The 19,469-nt window shown below is 51.5% G+C and overlaps 1 protein-coding gene across 1 annotated transcript in view; it reads right to left on the minus strand.

Annotated features, from left to right (window-relative positions):
- Nucleotides 1-2,859: 2,859 nt before the first annotated feature.
- raph1b (Ras association (RalGDS/AF-6) and pleckstrin homology domains 1b) overlaps nt 2,860-19,469 on the minus strand; it is a gene marked incomplete at its 3' end in the record, with an annotated part of 34,683 nt that continues 18,073 nt past the window's right edge. Inside the window, 12 exon segments of the mRNA XM_080531892.1 lie at nt 2,860-3,610; nt 3,929-4,806; nt 4,927-6,150; nt 7,552-7,688; nt 7,961-8,081; nt 9,690-9,788; nt 11,003-11,113; nt 11,742-11,885; nt 12,157-12,222; nt 12,610-12,731; nt 13,415-13,574; nt 15,667-15,744. Coding sequence (XP_080388018.1) covers nt 2,860-3,610; nt 3,929-4,806; nt 4,927-6,150; nt 7,552-7,688; nt 7,961-8,081; nt 9,690-9,788; nt 11,003-11,113; nt 11,742-11,885; nt 12,157-12,222; nt 12,610-12,731; nt 13,415-13,574; nt 15,667-15,744 — 3,891 coding nt within the window.

Below are 19,469 nucleotides of genomic sequence, written 5' to 3' on the forward strand. Positions count from 1 at the left end.
CATTCATCATTCAATTAAATTCACAATTAAATGCATCACTTGTAATTGAATGTTGTGATACAATTCTGTGAACACAAGGTACAATTTTAGCATTATTATTATTTTTGTGAATTCCTCTGGACTCAAGAGGACAATGGTTCGAGTAATGGGAGAATGTTTATGAAAGGTACATGACATTTCCAGTTTAAATCTGTGGATTTACATGGTGGATGCAGAATAGGTTTAGACCAGAAGGGGGCGCTCTAAGTCCATCAGCCCAATGCCACTGCACTCAACCCTGCTGCACCAAATCAACAACTCTACTAAATCCACTGTTACCAGTCTTTTTTTTTAATGATGGGCTGGGTTCCCAGTTGTTGCAAATTAAACCTACGCCTGGACTAAAAAGCATGATTAATGGAGAATATAGTCTGAAAACCAGCCCACAATAACAATTTAAGAGTAGGCTGAGAGTGACTTTCGAGGGTGTTTTAACCGACTGTATAATGAACCAACCACTTGAGGGGAACAAAAAACAGAGACATGATGAGGTATGATTTGAACATTTATATTGTAATCTTCGGTTTATATGCAAGAGGAAACATTTAGTCTGCATCTCCCCCCCATTTCTTCATTTTATTTGGCCCCCAAAATCAGATACAACACTTCAATAATTTAATGCCTATTTCATTGACATACCGTAACCGAAAACCTGAAAAAGGGAGATGATATTCAGTCATATTATGTAGCCTCCAAATGGCATTAAAGCAGATACGCACATCTGTGACATTTTGAAAAGCACCCATATTACAGTACGGAAGAGATAATTATCAATCAATCAACACAATTAAAATAGAGACACACGCCTGATATCAAAGCTGTTGGAAAAGAAGAAGGCCGTCGCAGCGAGAATAACTATCATGGTCCTCTCTGTGTGTGAAACTGACAATTCTCAACCCTTTCAAATAAAGTGTGTACTTGTGAACCCCCCCTCCCCTCCCCTCCCCTCCCCCACCCCACCCCACCCCCCCACCTGGACATGAAAGCATAATGCCCATGCTTACTCCAAGTCTACGCTTCTGGATCCATGTGGGCTGCTGCAAACCTGCACACTTCAGGAGAAAGAGAGGGTCGGAGCACCAGACATGAGATTTCAGTCTTTTTCGACAGAGACAGGAAACGGCACCCCACTAGGTTGTTGAGGCCATAAAAAAGATATGTAGGACACACAGAATTGAAAGCAACATTCAGCTTTTTTCGCTAACCAGATGGGAAATTTGGTGGGGGGGAATTTTCTTTTTTTACCCCCCCGCCCCCAGTCTATCCAATTCTAGCAATACTGACATAACCAGAATTCGATGCTCTTTTGCATAAAGCAAAATGATGTGTTGTTTCGTTTAAGCCTCCAGGCATGCTAATAAAGAGAGACCGGGTCAGCTGTTCGTGGAGGACAGCCAGATCCCTTCTGTACATTCTATTTCTATGATTTTTAGGCCGTTTGGCATTCCGAAGGCGGCGGGGGGAGCCAATGAGAGAGGAGCAGCAGCGGTTACTATACAGATATAAACAGAAGCAGATCAGGTTTGAGGTCAAGCCAACACAGCACACCCCCCCCCCCCCCCCCCCCAGACTCACAGGGCTGGCAGAGACACACGGCACACCTTGTGCCTTCCTCTTCATGTCTTCAATTAAGCCACATTTTTCTATGGTTTAAATAAAATTAAAAACACAACATAATAAAACAGAAAAATTCTCTTAAAAAAAAAAAAAGAAAAAAGAAGAATTCACAAAGTCACACATTTTTTTCTTCCAGTTCGCACAGTCATGGTTTTGTGGTGCTTTTGGAAGGAATCTCCCTTGTAGTCTGGGGATTCGTTAGACTGTCTGTGCAATCCTTTGTGAAATAAGGCTTCCTTCTGATTCGTTAGCTGAATCAGCGAATCGCTGAGCAGAGTTGAGACACTTGTTATGTTAGGAATGCACAGGGAACACCAAGTCAACATTCTGGGGATTCTCTTATTCCATCTCTCCCTCACCAACGTACACACACCCTCTCTTCATTTCTGGCCCTAAGGAATGGATCTCACCATCAGCACTTCTCACAAACCAGCTTTTGAAAACCTAACTATTAAAACAAGACAATCCTGTCACGTGTTAAATCATTTCGTAGAAAAACAAAACTACTAATCCCTGTTCCAGAAAGGCCTTACTTAATGGGCTGTCCACCGATACACCACACACACACACACACAGACACACACAGACACACACACACACACACACACACACACACACACACACAGACACACAGACACACAGACACACACACACACAGACACACACACACACAGACACACACACACACACACACACACACACAGACACACACACACACACACACACACACACACACACACACACAGACAAACAGACACACACACACACACAGACACACACACAGACACACACAGACACAGACACAGACACACACACGACACACAGACAGACACACACACACACACACACACACACACACACACACACACACAAAGAGCTTCATGTTTTACAGCTTGTCTGTACAGGAGGGCCATGCAGTACCAATGCAGATGAATCCTGAAGTTATAACGGGGGTCGGTCTCACTCATTACGCGGCACAAACATATGGAGAAGCTGATACGTGGGGTTTGGCGTTTCAGTTATTTACACAGTTAAGTAACCGTCATGACAACGGGACACGGGGGACTTCGTCGTCGACAGTTCGTCCCCCCCTGACTGTCCTGTGTGGTACTCAGTCTGAAGGAGGCATAATAAACTAAAGGTAGGCATCCACAGTCTCCCTCACTCTCTCTCTCCGTCTCTCTCTCTATCGGGGTCTCTCTCCTAGGTCAGTTTGGTGTGGTCCCCCCGCTTAGGCGGTGCCGGCGGGGGTCCCCGCCGTAGCGTTGCATAGCCTGAGATGTTCCCATAGCCGCCGCCGCCGTTGGCCTGGTCCTCCTGGTCCAGCAGCAGCTCCGGGGGGGGCGGGGGCAGGGCCATGTCGTCCATGGTCGCCACGGGGTCCAGCTTGCCCGACAGGCGGGAGGAGGAGAGCGAGCCCTGCCGGCTCACAGACTTGCGCTTCAGCGTCCGGCTCAGGTCGTCCAGGAAGTGGGGCTGGCCCTTAGGGGAGGTGGGGGGAGGCGGGCCCCCCCCCGGGGAGAGGGGCGGGGGGGGGGCCTCCGGGGGGGTGGTGTTCTGGCGTCGCAGCAGGGTGGGGGGGGGCGTCTTCTTCAGGGAGCCCTTGCCCCAGGAGGAGTTGTTGGTGGTGGTGGTGGTGGTCAGAGGAGGGGGGTTGGGGGGTTGCGTCTGAGGCTGGGGGTTGACCACCGCCACCCGGGGCGTCCCGCTGGGCAGCGGGGGAGGGGGCAGGAGGTCCGAGGCTGGGGGGGGAGGGGGGAAGTAGGCGCACTCGGGGGGCGGAGGGGAGGGGAAGTCCCCCCCCGCGCCGGACTGCTTGTGTTGTTGGCCCACTCGGGCCTGCAGGGCCAGGGGGAGGTTGGCCAGGTTCAGCTTGCCTGGCTTGGGCGGGGCAGGAGGGCCAGAGGAGGAGGGGTCCTTAGAGGGGGAGCCCGAGGAGGAGGAGGCGGAGGAGGGGGCAGGGCCAGAGGAGGAGGAGTAGTTAGAGTTAGAGGTGGGGGCGGGGGTCGGGGCGAACTTGCTCAAAAGGTTCCTCCTGGACTCCTGGTATTCCGCGGAGCTCGAGGAGGAGGAGGCGGAGGCAGGGCCAGAGGAGGAGGAGTAGTTAGAGTTAGAGGTGGGGGAGGGGGTCGGGGCGAACTTGCTCAAAAGGTTCCTCCTGGACTCCTGGTATTCCGCGGAGCCCGAGGAGGAGGAGGCGGAGGAGGAGGAGGCAGGGCCAGAGGAGGAGGAGTAGTTAGAGTTAGAGGTGGGGGAGGGGGTCGGGGCGAACTTGCTCAAAAGGTTCCTCCTGGACTCCTGGTATTCCGTGGAGGACTTGGACTTGACGCTGGAGTTCCTCTGGGGGGTGGCAGGGGCCTTTTTGACCCCCCAGCTGGGCGTGGAAGAGCCAGAGGAGGGTGACCTCTTCACAGGGGAGTCGAAGAGTCCACCAGGGGGGAGAGGGGGAGGCGGAGGGGTGGGGCCGGTGACTGGACCAGAGGGAGGAGGAGGAGGAGGTGGAGGTGGAGGGCTGGGGCCAGCAGTGACTGGACCGGGGGGAGGCGGAGGTGGAGGGGGAGGGGGAGGGGTGGGGCCGGTGACTGGAGTGGGAGGAGCCGGGGGCGGGGGAGGCGGAGGCGGGGGAAAGGCCAGGCTGCTCTCCGGAGGGGGAGGGGGGAACTCGACGGACTGCCGCTGTGGCTGAGGAGGAACCGTCCCCCCGGGCTGCCATTTTGGTTTGGCCTTCACCGTAGGGGTGGAATGGAGGGGTTTGGTGCTCTCCACGTGATTGGCCGCTAGCGCCGAGACCCCCGGGAACTGGCTGGCCATCTGTTTGACCAGGGAGGTGGAGTGGGGGGGGGCAGGGGAGGACAGGGGCTGGGGTGGCTTGTTGAGGCTGTGCTGCTTGGGCAGGGTGGGGGGGGGCTGGTTGGGGAGGTGGCCGTGCTGAAGGCTGTGCTGCTTCTTCATGGTCGCCGGGGGAGGTGGAGGAGGTGGAGGGGGCGGGGGTGGAGTCGGGCCTGCTGCTGTCGTTGATGTCGGGGGTGGGGCGGGAGGGAAGGGGGAGACGGGGAACGTGGGCTTCAGGGCAGTGTGGGGTAGGAAGCCTGGAGAGAAGGTTTTGGTTTTCGGGGCCGGTGGGGGGGCGTGTGGGGACGGGTTCTGTTGCTGGGGGTGGGGGAGGGGGGGAGGAGCTGGCACTGGGAGCTGCTCGGGAGGCGGGAGAGGGGGAGGGGGGGGTGGCTGGGGAGGAGGAGGTGGAGGAGGGGGAGGCGGGGGGGATTCGACCCGGCCGGCCGCGGGGGGGAGGGTGGGGAGGTTCTGGGGAGGCTTGGGGAACCTCTGGGCCAGTAACTGCTGGAAACTGCTGTTGCCAGGGCAGCTCGGCACAAAGGCGGGCGGGGGAGGGAAACCGTTGCTCTGCGGTAGGGGGGGCGGCGGCGGAGGGGGGGTGAACTGGGGCGGAGTCGCCGAGCTGGGGGGCCCGAACTTGAGCGAGGCCATGGCCGACCCCGGGGCGGGCATGGAGGGAGGGGGGGGAGGCGGCGGGGGTGGGGGCATGTTGGCCCCCACGGGGATGTTGTTGACGTGGGGTTTGACCGGAGCCAGAGGAGGCGGGGCCGGAGGCGGGGCCTGCTGGGCCAGTGGGTGGGGCTTGTGGTGATTGGCGGAGGCGGACTGGGAGGCGGCCTTGGTGAGACGGGTGATGGTGCTGTATTTGTACATGGTGGTGGCAGAGTGATGGTGGACAGTAGTGGGCAGTGGAGGAGGAGGCGGAGGGGGAGGGGGCGGGGGAGGTGGTGGCGGCGGGGAGGGCTGGGGGGGCAGGTAGGTGAAGCCGCCGCAGGTCTGGGGGTGCTGGGGTGGTTGGGGCTGGGGCGGGGGCTGTGGTTGGAGCTGGGGTGGGGAGGGCTGGGGGGGCAGATAGGTGTAGCCGCCGCAGGTCTGGGGGTGCTGTGGTTGGGGCTGGGGCGGGGGCTGTGGTTGGAGCTGGGGTGGGGAGGGCTGGGGGGGCAGATAGGTGTAGCCGCCGCAGGTCTGGGGGTGCTGTGGTTGGGGTTGGGGCTGGGGTTGTGGCGGGGAGGGTGGCTGGAGCTGGGGTTGGTGTTGTGGAGGGGTGGGTGGCTGGTGCTGGGGTTGGGGAGGCGGTTGGAGTGGCAGTTGGGGCTGCGGTTGGTGTTGTTGAGGGGTGGGTGGGTGTAGCTGGGGTTGGTGTTGAGGAAGGGTGGGTGGGTGTAGCTGGGGTTGGTGTTGAGGAGGGGTGGGTGGCTGGTGCTGGGGTTGGTGTTGTGGTGGGGTGGGTGACTGGTGCTGGAGTTGGTGTTGTGGTGGGGTGGGTGACTGGTGCTGGGGTTGGTGTTGAGGAGGGGTGGGTGACTGCTGGGCTTGGTGTTGAGGTGGGGTGGGTGACTGCTGGGCTTGGTGTTGAGGTGGGGTGGGTGACTGCTGGGGTTGCCGATGCCCATGGGAAGAATGATGGGAGAGGGTGCTGCCTCTGGACTCCATTCTCATCTGAGGGTGACACGAGAGGGGGAGAAAAGACAGTCAGACTCAGCCAACACAGGAAACAACATCACAACGAGTTACAGCAGCAACAGGCGCCACGTAACCACCAATGGAATACAGCTCTAATCCTATGAACACGATTATATACACAAGGGAACGAAAGAAAGAAGGACTGATCCAGATATTCATAATAAAGTAAAACGGGGGTAATGGTTATTGTACATATGGGGATGGAGAGAAAGAGAGGGGGGAGTAGGAGAAAAAAGAGCTTGCAACAAACACCCCTAAGTATTTGAACCCGTCCACAGCCCTTTTAAAGGGGAATATGGATTGGGGAAGTGCCTTTGCCATTTCATTTACAAAAAATACTTCGCGTAATGCCCTCAAATCTATCGTGGCTTCTGAGCCAGATAGCGAGAGGTTCAATGGCTATATTGAACAGTAATGGCGAGAGAGGGCACCCTTGGCGTGTCCCACGTTGGAGAGAGAATGGGGGAGATCGAATGCCATTAGTATGTACAGAGGCCGATGGGGAGGCATATAGGAGTTTAATCCAGGAAATAAATTGGGAATCAAAACCAAATTTATCAAGAATAAAAAATAGGTAAGCCCACTCCACCCTATCGAAGGCCTTCTCGGCGTCAAGTGACACTATGACTTCGGGGGTGTTAGAGGAGGGAGAAACAATTATATTGAATAGCCTCCTAGTGTTAAAAAAAGAGTGTCTCCCTGCCATAAAGCCTGTTTGGTCCAGTAAGGCCAGTATTTTGGCCAGTACCTTACAGTCCACATTGAGCAGGGAGATCGGCCTGTAACTGCTACATGAGGTAGGATCTTTGTCTTTCTTGAGAAGCAAGAAGATAGACGCAGTGGATCGAGTTTCTGGCAATCGGCCTGCCAGGAAAGAATCATTGAACATCCTTGCCAAAATCGGGGCTAGCTTGGAGGAATATGCCTTATAAAATTCAACTGTACAGCCGTCGGGCCCAGGAGACTTCCCATTTTGCATAGATTCTATTGCATCTTGTATCTCAAGGGTGGAGACGGGGCCACCCATCTCGCTAGCGATGTTCTCGTTGATTTTGGGGTATGTTAAAGAGTCAAGAGGATTGGGGGTCATAGCAGGGACCGGGGGGCATTCCGAAGTGTAAAGATTAGAAAAAAATAAATAAAATAAACAAAGACTGCTATTACTTCTTGTCACTTGCCAATGACTGTTTGCAATAAAAAGATTTGTAAAACAAACAAACAACATTAATATTCAGGGAAGACAATAAGCCTACTTTTTTTGATGGGGGGGCGGTAAGAGACCTCGATAATGGACAGGGGGGCGCTGGCCCAAAAAAGGTAGAGAACCACTGATAGAGGCATGGAGAGGAGGAGAAAGGAGAGCGAGCGAGGACTCACCCTGGTGTTCTCCTCCATCTGGGTGCCTCTCTTCCAGGCCTCAGAGAAGATGGAGCTGACCACGCTCTGGGAGCGCCCGTGGCACGAGGCCGTGTCCACCCCGCTGTCCGACTGGCCAGAGTGGTTGGACTGGGACTCTGAGACACACCGTCCGAGAAGAAAGCGTGTGAGTGTGTGTGTGTGTGTGTGTTAAGAGTCGTAACATCATAAAACACCCCCACAACGAAACAACTGGTTCCAATTTGGTACCATTTTTTATAGCATACATTGTTTACATAATCCCCTCTAGGGGGTTGGAGAGGACTTTGAGGTCACGAATTGAGAATAATTTTGAGAACGATTGACGAAACACAACAAAATGGTGCCGATCGATCCCCTCTGAGAGGCCTTCTATTCTGGGTCGACTTACCGGGCAGGCTGGCATTGCTGGAGCCCGACCTGATGCTGGAGGTGGAGAGGGAGGACCAGTCGTACGCTGCCTCCGTGCGCTTCATGGCCTCCTGGTAGTTCCCGTACAGCTGCTTCCCATACTGCACCACCCCGAGGAAACACCCACATAGAGGAGGGTTAGAGAGAGACGCGTTTCAGAGACATTCTCCTTCTTCATGACTTGGGACATTGTTTACTATCGCTCATACAGTACCGTTGGCACATTGAGGTAGTGTAATGTAATAATATAAAGGTCCCCTTGCAAGACAAAATATGGCACAGTAGAACCTTCAATGTGTACTAGAGTTGCCCTCATAATGACTCATGACTCTACACCCTCTCATCCACACACTCACGTCTCATCTATCATTAAGAAATACGCTACATAGCCAAAAGTATGGGGACACAATTATGATCTCGGGCTGTTCTGTAAGGAGAGGGCTACGCCCCTTAGTTCCAGTGAAGGGAAATTAACGCTACAGCAAACAATGCAATTCTAGAGAATTGTATGCTTCCAACTTTGTGGCAACCGATTGGGGAAGGCCCTTTCCTGTTTCAGCATGACTATGGACTGCACTTATATAGCGCCTTTATCCAAAGCGCTTTACAACGGCCTCTCATTCACCCATTCACACACACATTCACACACCAATGGCGGCAAGCTACCATGCAAGGCGCCGGCCCGGCCTGCTCACTGGGAGCAATTTGGGGTTCAGTGTCTTGCCCAAGGACACTTCGACATGTGGCCAGCCGGGGCTCGAACCGCCGATCTGCCAACCTTGCGATCATTAGACGGCGGCTCTACCTCCTGCGCCACAGCCGCCCCAGACTATGCCCCTGTGCACAAAGCAAGGTCCATAATGACATGGTTTGCCACACAGTTTGGTGTGGAAGAACTTGACTGGCCTGCAGTGCACAGAGCCCTGACCTCAATCCCATCGAACACCTTTGGAATTAATTGGAACGCTGACTGCCAGCCAGGCCTTCTCCCAACATCAGTGCCCGACCTCAGTAATGCTCTTGTGGATGAACGGGAGCAAATCCCCACAAACCAAATGTTCCAAAATCGAGTGGAAAGCCTTCCCAGAAGGGTGGAGGCTGTTATAGCAGCAACGGTGGGACCAACTACTCCATATTAATTCCCATGGTTTCGGGTCAAGATGTTCAACAAGCACATATGGGTGTGGTGTTGGGAGTGTCCACGTACTTTTGGCCATGTAGTGTATATGTGTGGTGGCCTGGGAAAACCCTTCACATGGTGGCATTTTGACATTTTCATTTTTTTATATTTCCATAAATTAGAATGAATGACTGAGATAGCCCTTTATTTTAAAAAGTTATGAGCATTTTAATGTATCATGTCAAAAAAAGTGAAAGATGATAAATGCTGCCCCCGACTCCTTTCTCCTCCGGGTCGGGGGAGGAGCCTATGCAGATCGGCCGGTCTCGTTTGTCTGCTTGTGATGCAAAGCAAACTACCCACCACAAAAACATAAAAATAAGTACTTTCTCTTTTGTTTTCTTAAAATGTTTATTCACCATAATGTAGTATGGAGTTCAAAGTACTAGAATACCACATAATATCAAAATCACCAAAATCGCGATTTCCATCTATTTTTGCTCTTTGCCACAAACGAACGCCAGCGACATCCGACGGGTTTTCCCAGGCCACCACACATATGTTACGGTACATGTGGGGAAACAGTTACCTTAGCTATGCGAATGCCGTTGACCCATTGGTGGAGGGTCCTGACGTCATCGCAGCACAGGTATTTGATATACTGAGACTTCTTCTGAATCTGGGGATGCTAAGAACAAGGAGAGAGAGAGAGAGAACATGTTACCATGACAACAGTAAAAGAGCGAGTTGTTGGCCGACAGAATGGCTTGTTTGTTCCTCGAGAGAGGCGCCTTTAAGGGTGCTTAAGATAGCCTTGTCTGCGTCAACCGTCTGAAATAGGACTCTGGGTGTTAACAAAGACACTTAAGATCACACGGAAGACTCTCTGTCTGCAGGCACAAAACATCACGAGTGTTCGAGAGAAAAAACGGACCTGTACCTTTTTTTATTGAGTTATGCCTAGCGCCTTATTGTCTGCAAATTGTCTGGATACTGCTAATGAAATCCTGTCTTATTGCCTTATTATCTTGCGCTGCAATGCCAGGAACCAAAGCCTAAGACTTTTCCTTTCTTACACTTGTGTTGTGACTCAACAATAAACCACCAGCTGGCGAGTTACCTGAGGTAACAAACTCTCTAACCCTAAGTGGAATCAAAACCATCATTGTCATGTAACCTCACATACAGTCATCACATGACAAATACGGCAGTATGCACAACGCTCCTCGTCCACTAGATGGCAGCAGAGGTGGTCTGTAACACAGAAGCTGAGGGCATCATTCCGATGGAGCCTATGGGTGTGCTCTGTCTTACTAATCAGGAATCAATGTCTTCCCTAGATTTTTTATGAAACAACCTGATCTTTCTTTAACGGTCCTACTTCTAAACATAGAGCCGTAGAGATCGATGTCAAGGTCGCGGTGCCTTATGACCTAACTGATTTACCATAGATGTGGAATTCCAGGAATTCCTGTTTTTGTTGGGTGTTGTTGGTGTTGTTTTTCGCTGCTTTTAGTCGTCAGTTAGTGTTTGAAGCTACAGAGACGGACTGGCAGCTGAGTTTGACATACGAGCCGTCCTGTGGGATGTGTCAGAGGCCCGGGCTAATGGGACTAAGTGGACAGACCATTGGCGCTGGGGCCCTCACAGGATGTGGCTAACGCTAGGCCCTTGGGACTGACCAGCATGTCCACTCACACAGCAGATCCATCCTAATGGGCTTTGTGTCCGGCCCCAGGCACAGGCAGCGTTAGATCTGTGCGCTCTAAAAATGGGGTCTGTCCCAAAAATAATTGGGTTCAGAATTCAGATCAACGTTCTTCAAAGAGAAACTGGAATGTACCGTAGAGAGTTTAGGTACAGGTGCAGCCAGGGGGGGTGGGGGGGGAGCACTTGGCTTACCTTGAGAGCTAAGCAGTAGTCCGTAGGGGCCTTGTATTTGCTGCGGTAGTCTTGGCCGTAGTACACGTTGACGTGATCCAGTTGGAGGAAGCAGACGAGGTCCCTGGAGGCCTGGAGGGAGGCAGGGGGGGTGGCAGGGAGGGAAGATGGGAGATGTTCACACAGGGTTTATTTTGAGGTTTATTTTGAGGGGGGGGAATCAGAATTGATGGTGCATGAGTGCAAGTTGAGAGGTCGTCTATCTATGGCTATCTATGTATTTGTGTACGGGGGATGGGGTGGGGTGGGGAGGCGTTTCAAAAGGGGGGCTTGGACCGTAATGAAAAACCACACGGAAATAACGGAGAGCAGTGGAATCAATAGATAAGATCACAATGTTGCACAAGAGAGAGCCAGCCAAACCCATTACGCTCTCTGAAGTGTGTCTATATCTCTACACGGATCTACGACCGGGGCTGGCCTGGGGATGAATCATCTGGGTCTCTGGGGGTCATGACCCCCTGAAGCAATCCGAGAGGAGCATGTGTGGCGCTCCTGTGGAGTACTGTGTCATCATGATATCCCCCAAACAGGAAATACCACAGAGGAGATGGCCGTGGATCTGGTTCTCATCATAACTGAGAACATGTGAACCCCCCCCAACCCCCTCCCGGCCCCCCCATTCCCGGGACCTCTGTACAGGGAATCAGAGAAACTCTTTTGAGTGATGTACTGTATATATTAGAGTGTAACGACTAACCTTGGCTTTGCCTTTTGGAACGTAGTAGATTCCTGACGCGCGGAGCAGGAAGTAGCGTTTCTTCCAGGACTTTTTCCCATCTTCCTTCAGCCAGAGCACTCCCTCTATCTCCGGCACAGACACAGAGCTGCCACAGAAACACTCCTAGAAGAACACACCGTCGTCATTCATCATGTATGTGTGTGTGCGTGCGTGTGTGTGTGTGAGAGAGTGTGTGCGAGAGAGTGTGAGAAAGTGTGTGCGAGAGAGTGTGTGTGAGAGAGTGTGTGCGTGAGAGTGTGTGCGAGAGTGTGCGTGAGAGTGTGCGTGAGAGTGTGTGTGAGAGTGTGCATTAGAGTGTGCGTGAGTGTGCGTGAGTGAGTGTGTGTGAGTGTGTGTGTAGCACAGTGTGTGTGTTTCGGAAAGTGTATCTAACCTCTAGCAGAGCCTCTTTATTCCGGTCTGCCATTTCCGACGTCTCCTTCCGCCCCAATAAGTAGTTCTGGGAACAAGCAGGAATAACACACACCATGGTTAAAGGAGGACACACAGAGAGAGAGAGAGAGAGAGAGAGAGAGAGAGAGAGAGAGAGAGAGAGAGAGAGAGAGAGAGAGAGAGAGAGAGAGAAAGAGGGGGGGGGGCAGATAGAGAGAGAGAGAGGGGACAGATAGAGAGAGAGAGAGAGGGGACAGATAGAGAGAGAGGAAAAACAGACACGAGTTCAAAACAGGAGACGTAGTAAACAACACTGGAGTGTCCTGAGGGGACTCGACATGCAGGACGCCGTGCGTGTGTGTGTCAACACTCAGTGTAGTGGACAGTACAGTGTGTGGACACAGACTGTATGTACACACAGCCAAACCGTCTAGGATGCATGTTAAATCCTCACCTGGGGGTTCTTGAAGAGGGCGTACTTCTCAATGCGCTCGATGAACATCAGTTTGTTGTGGCTGTCTCTAGTCCAGTTCAGCAGGTTCTCCACCAGGTTCTCGTGGTCCTCAAAGATCCGCTCTGAAGGGGGCGGGGGGGAGAGAGAGAGAGAGAGTGAGTGAGTGAGTCAGTGAGTGAGGCACCCCGGCCTTTAAGCCCTAACTCATCACTCCTGATCACAACCAACCGCTGTGTTTTATCTAACCTCTTTGACACCATTTCCTCATTCCCATTCCATTCATTACAGTGAGAACCCCGTTGTCCCGATTTCTACCTCCACCAGCCTCCCCTTGTTTATGGTTGGATCATTATTCCCCCAGTTTCAGTTTGGCCCGGTCTTCCCTCAGAGAGGACAGAGAGAGAGAGAGAGAGAGCGAGGGGAGAGAGAGAGAGAGAGAGAGAGGACAGAGAGAGAGGGGGGACAGATAGAGAGAAAGAGAGAGAGAGAGAGAGAGAGAGAGAGAGAGGGGGGAGAGAGAGAGAGGGGAGAGAGAGAGAGAGAGAGGACAGATATATAGAGAGAGAGAGGACAGAGAGAGAGGGGGGACAGATAGAGAGAGAGAGAGAGAGAGGACAGAGAGAGAGAGAGAGGACAGAGAGAGAGAGAGAGAGAGGACAGAGAGAGAGGGGAGACAGATAGCGAGAGAGAGAGAGAGGACAGAGAGAGAGGGGGGACAGATAGAGAGAGAGAGAGGACAGATAGAGATAGAGAGAGAGAGAGAGCGCCCCCCCCCCCCCACTGTGTCCCTCATCTCTCTCCGTACCCATCTGCAGCTCGTTGATGGTCTCCACCAGCGCCCAGTCGGGGCTGTAGCCACAGTGGGACTTGTCCAGCAGGCTGTCCAGCACCTGTCTGACCGTCTGTCTCTCGTCCACCATCATGGTCTTGGAGCTCTCGTCAGACATGTGCACCCTGATCACCAGCTGGAGGAAAACGAGGAGGAAGAGGAAGAGGAGGAACGGCCAAGTCAGGGTAATGTGGAACAGCTTGGTGCTCAGACGAGTGAGATAATACATTCCGCTGAGAGGTTTCTTGGTCGCAGACACAAAGCAGTGATTTCAACCTGTGATATGCAGCATACCAAGATGAAACATGTTACATCATATATATGTATGTAGCATATATCATGTGTAAGTCCAAATCAAAAGGATAACCATGCCAATTTCTCTGAAGACACAATTACCAGACATACCAGTTCAACTCAACCCATGTTTTAACCTCTCTACTTCTGGAACTAGAACACCTACTAGAACACCTCCTACAACACCTACTACAACACCTACTACAACATCTACCGTGGTTCACCATCTAAAATGAATGATTCACACCTCACCTTACACAACACATTTTGGCTTTTGCAATATTCTGCAGTCATCGTTTTCAGAGACGGTTTTGTCCATTGAATGCAACCCATCCAGAGTTTAACACTAGAACATTTTTACCTACTAAAAGAGCCGCCTCGGGGGTCAAATGTCTTTACAATGCTAAGCTGCTATTTACACACAACAACCACTAGTTGGCCGCTTGTAAATTAGCCTGCTTTCCTACACAGAAAAACTGCAGAATAGCTTTATACTAACTTATCCTGATGTGATTTAAAAAATGTAAGAATACTGGGTGGTAGGACGCACATATCCAGAAAAAGTCATGAAAGGAGGGTCCTGAAATTTGATCGAGTGCAAAGATAACATTTTTCTTTACTCACGGCTGTTCTAGTGTTAATCTAAAGCTTGAACAACACACACACAGCCCCGTGGCACCGCCTGCCTGCCACAGCCACAGCAGCCAGGCAGAGCGCCTGAGACACGGGCAGCCTTGGAGTCTGACCTACATCCTGCTGGTGGGAAAGACCCGACCACAATCCCTCCAATCAGGAACATCAGTCCAAATCCTTCCCCCCTCCAAAACAAAATCCATAATCTTCGCCTCCAGCGAAATGGAGGCAATCTTAATCATCTTGGCTTTGCTAGTCTGTTGGAGTAATATGTAATCATGTAGGAAACACAAGAACCATGGTCAACCATTAAAAAAAATTAAAAAAATATTTCTTCTTCTATCACGACGACTGCCAATGGCCGCTGGCCTGAGACAGATTATTCTTCCTGCTACATTTACATTTACATTGCCACAACTGGTGAATTAATGATTCTCTTGCTTAGTCAAACGTATTGATTGTAAGTCGCTTTGGAATAAGGCGTCTGCTAAATGCCAAAAACTTAACACAAACATGGAGTCCAAGTCTTAACATTTGATACGTTCAACTATACTGAAAGCAGGGTTGTCTATGGGGGGTATTTATGGTAATATGCTGTCCTGTATTTCTGGGTTCACACTGTATCTCCCTTGTGTCTCAGTCTGTCAGTGAAAGGCCCAAACACTGTGGGTCTCTGGTCTGAGAATAAAGGAACCAATCACACTGTGGAAAAGGAACTGTTCATTCACTGCAGAGCGACTTTCATTCATGCTCGATCCGGGCCGTGAAAATGGCGTGACTGGAGACTGGAGACCGGCGCCTGGTGTGTCTCACAGAACCGATTCACAACCTCGGCAACGTTGGCGTTCGACACCCACAGTTGGTCACGAAAAACAAAAAAACAAGACTTTGTTTCGATCCACTAAACAGAATAATCCGTCTTAATGGTGCCAGGGCAAAATGTCGGATTGTCATGTGCGAAGAATTGTTCTCTGTCTCATAACCCCCACACTCTCTCTCTCTCTCGGGTGCTCGCTCTCTCACACACACACACACACACACAGACACAGACACACACACACACAATATCAAACACTGCAATGACCTATTTTTGCTGCGCTTCGCTGCATACACGAAGTTCACAAAGGAATGCACCATGCTGTGAATACACAGACGGCAAATATCGGGGCAGGATCTTAGGGAACAACGTGATTGATTATACTGTAGAAGTCAGACCGTGTGAGTCAAAAGTAAGTGTGTATGTGCTGTGTAGCTACATGGATCCAGTGGTAGTAGACTAAGTAGACTAAGTGGGTTCTCACCTTTTTGACCTGCGCCTCCTTGATCTTCTCCAGGGCCACTCGGATTTTCTCTGCCTTCACTTTGGCAGCTTGCTCCTCCTATTGAGACATGGCAAAACCGTTAACACACAGACCATGAACGCACACACACACACACACACACACACACACACACACAAGTGAAACACATACTGTACACAAACAAAAGACACAAAGAACCAACAGGAGCCTTTAACTCTACCTACCTCCTCCCCCCTCCCCCCTCCCCCTCTCCAGACCTCTTTTCTCCTGACAGTTGGACAGACAGCTGAGATAGTGTTTTTGTAGTGTTTTTTTTAGGAGATACCACACACACACACACACACACACACACACACCTCCCACACATACACACAGCTCACAGCTTAGCAACACTGTCAGTCATACACAGTGATGCCTTTCCATCTACGGCACTGGAACAGCTTACAGTTACTGTTCCAGTGTTACTGTTACTTACTGTTACTGTACCCCTCCAGCAAGATGCCATCACCTCCATCCTTGGTGCTCTGCCCACGCTACGCTACGCTACGTGTGTGTGTCTGTCTGTCTGTCTGTCTGTCTGGCCTCACAGATCAATCCAACTCCCTCGCCCACCACAGTAGGCAGATGATCTTAAATTAAATCACTCCTGCTCCAGTGACGTTCCTCAAACCCTCGATCAAAGACGGCCACTCATTCATCCTTCTCTCCCTATCGCTGTGCTACGGAGCAGCGGAGGTGCGCAGATCCATCCTCTGATCCCTCTACAGGGTGGACGGGGAACAATAGTGGTGGATCCCCCCAAAGGGGGAGAGGCTGCGGATGAGCTGGAGATCAGCCCTCAAAGCCCCAGCCCCCTCCGCTGAGAAACACAAAAGCAGCAGCAGCAGTTCACATTATCCTGACAAAAAGTAGGAGATGGAGGAGGTCTTCATCTATCCCAAGGAAATTGCCAACCAATCTTCTTGGCCAGAAGGCAAAGAAAGAAAAAAAAAGAAGAAGAAATAAAAGAGGAAAAGGAAAAATAAAATTAACGAGACCTCACACTTCTTTACGAGAGATTTTCCCTGAGTGAGTGAGTGAGTGACTGGGACCGATGCAAAGCCACTTGAATACGCTCCCCCCTCTCCTGTGACTGACAACCTACTGCCAGGAAGACAAGCTAGGACAGAGAGAGAGAGAGAGAGAGAGAGAGGGAGAACAGGCTCCTTGACACACACATGCATGCATGAGAGGAACACCATCAGCCCAACTCAAAGACACAGTAAAAAGGAGAGAAGCCCCTCCCCTATCATCCACACATTCTCCCCTTTCTCTCCCTCCTCCAATCTCTCTCTCTCTGGGTTACAGCTGCAGGTTTCTGGGAGCGTGCCCAACGGCGGAGCATAATCCCCTCACAAACAGGAGAACCCCTGGCTGGTGACAGACAGACAGGCAAACAGACAGACAGAGAACCCTCTGTCCCCTCGCCCAATCACCGGGTGCTCCTGCCACCCTACGACCAACCAGGGGTGGCACAACCATGTGCCTGACCCTCTCCCCCCACCCCGCCCCCCTTATCCAATCAGAGCACAAGGGAGCCGAGACCAACTTGAACCCCCACCCTTTAGCTGTAACTAACCCAGCAGCCGGCACACAAACAGGGAGCGGTGGTTGGATGGAGAGACTGGGGCAGCAGTGTGTACTTGAAGGAAGGAGGGAGGGAGCGAGGGAGGGAGGGAGGGAGCGAGGGAAGCAGGGTATTAAGATCCAAGCCTCTTACCGGCAGCCCCTCCTTGACCCAGACACACATACGCGTGGTTCGGCTTCGGTGGCAGAGAAATGCAATAACAAACAAACGCGCTTGTTTGGCCAACACAATGTGACAGGCTTTAAGTCCTCTGTGTGTGTGTGTGTGTGTGTGTGTGTGTGTGTGTGTGTGTGTGTGTGAGAGCATGCAGGTTCACAGTTTTGGAGGATTACAAATGTGGAGTCAATCCGAGTCACAGTGGTTTGGTTTGGTTTGGTTTAGCTTGTGGACTCCCTCAGAGAGGCTGAGGTACCCCCTCTCCTCCTCCCCCCTCCTCCTCCACCTCCTCCTCATGTCTCTCTGCCCTCTACACTACTCCACTTCCTGGTCCCCAGCAGATAGCCAGATATCCCTGCCGGTAGACTGCAGGCGTCATCCCCCTCCGTTCTCAAACGAGTCCACGGAGGCTGAATTTAAATAGGCTTTTCTGCTGCGCCTGTTAAAAGCTTGGCGCTCGCTCACTCTCTCTCTCTCTCTCTCTCTTTGAAGTCTTCCCGTCTCTCTCTCTCTCTCACCCCCTCTACTCTACAGCCCTCTGTAATTCACCGATATATTCTGACTCATGAGGCAATGGGAGGAAATGATGTGTGTTTGCTCTGTCTATTTTCTCTCTCTCTCTGTCTCTCTCTCTCTCTCTCAATCTGACCGTTTTCCCACCCATTTTCTCTCTGTAAATAAATGTACCGCTGCCACACACAACTCCTCTACTGCTAGACACACACACACACACAGCAGGGCAGTTTCTCTCCTCACTCCGTTTGGATTGGATGCCCCCCCTGAATACCCTGCCTGAGAGAGGGTAGACTTCTAAGAGACCAATGCCCCTTGAGGAACAATAGATAAACGCAGTCATTCTGACAAGAAATAAATGAAGCTCCACAGTCCATGAACACGCAGGGCAGCGTGGGGTTAATCATTTGGAGCTTCTGCCACAGACGGACAGACGTGCCGGTTACCCAGCATCCTCCACTGTCGGCATCCATATGCAAATGAGCGCCGATAACAGGGAGGGGCCCCCAGAGAACGACTGTATAATTACATTCTTACATGTAGGCCTCCTGCATACATCAAACCCCTGCTCCCAGGCTTGTTTAGGGTTTCTTTTGTCTTTTGAATTAATTGTTCATTAAACTGGGAGATGTTTCATATTTAATATGAAACGTGAGGCAGCCTAGGAGCTTGATAGTGCCACTGATCACAAGGAAGAGGACAACATTTGAATGAATTGCTTCTCTATCTCTGTATCTCTCCTATGCATCAAACTACATCTACTTGCCTCAGTGTTTTGTTTTGATGGTGAAATAAATCACCAGAAAAAGCCAGGCAGCATAAACCGAACCGCCAACATCTGACAGACACACAACCATCAAAGAGTTGCCAGGGGTTGCTGCAAACCCAGCAGTATGATGGGAAATGTGACTACTGCCAAGTGCTGTGTACAGTCACACGAAGAGAGAGGGGGGGGAGGGGGGTCGGATGAAACACACACACGCATGGTAGAGAGAGAGAGAAAGAGAGAGAGAGAGAGAAAGATGAAAGAAAGATGAGAGTGAGAGAGACAAAGAAAGTAAGAAAGAAAGAAAGAGAGAGAGATAACGAAAGCAAGAAAGATGAGAGAGAGAGAGAGTGTGTGAGAGAAAGAACCGACTGATCATTTCACTGACGAAACACATTTCACTGCACCAATCATTGCGACCCCATAATGACCCGTAAGCTTGTGGTTCCTTTTGACTGTGGAGAGGGAGGGTCAGGGTCAGACCCATTTGGAATGACACAGTTTCCGCCCTGTGCCCTTCCAACACAAAGGAGGACAGCAGAGAGATTGGCTCCTGTTGGTCTTTCAATCTTTCAAACCATACCTACCTGTAGCTTAAGGCCCAGAGGTTTACCTGACCTTCCTGCTATGGTTGCACCGGTCAGGAAAACCTCAGGGTCCTTGTTTATACCATAGCATCAGTCTCTCACATACATATAAGATACACTCCATGGAGAGTCCTGCACAAACCCAGCTCAGATC

The sequence above is a fragment of the Nansenia antarctica genome, assembly GCF_963989245.1.
Source record: "Nansenia antarctica genome assembly, chromosome: 5".
Lineage (NCBI taxonomy): Eukaryota > Metazoa > Chordata > Actinopteri > Argentiniformes > Microstomatidae > Nansenia > Nansenia antarctica.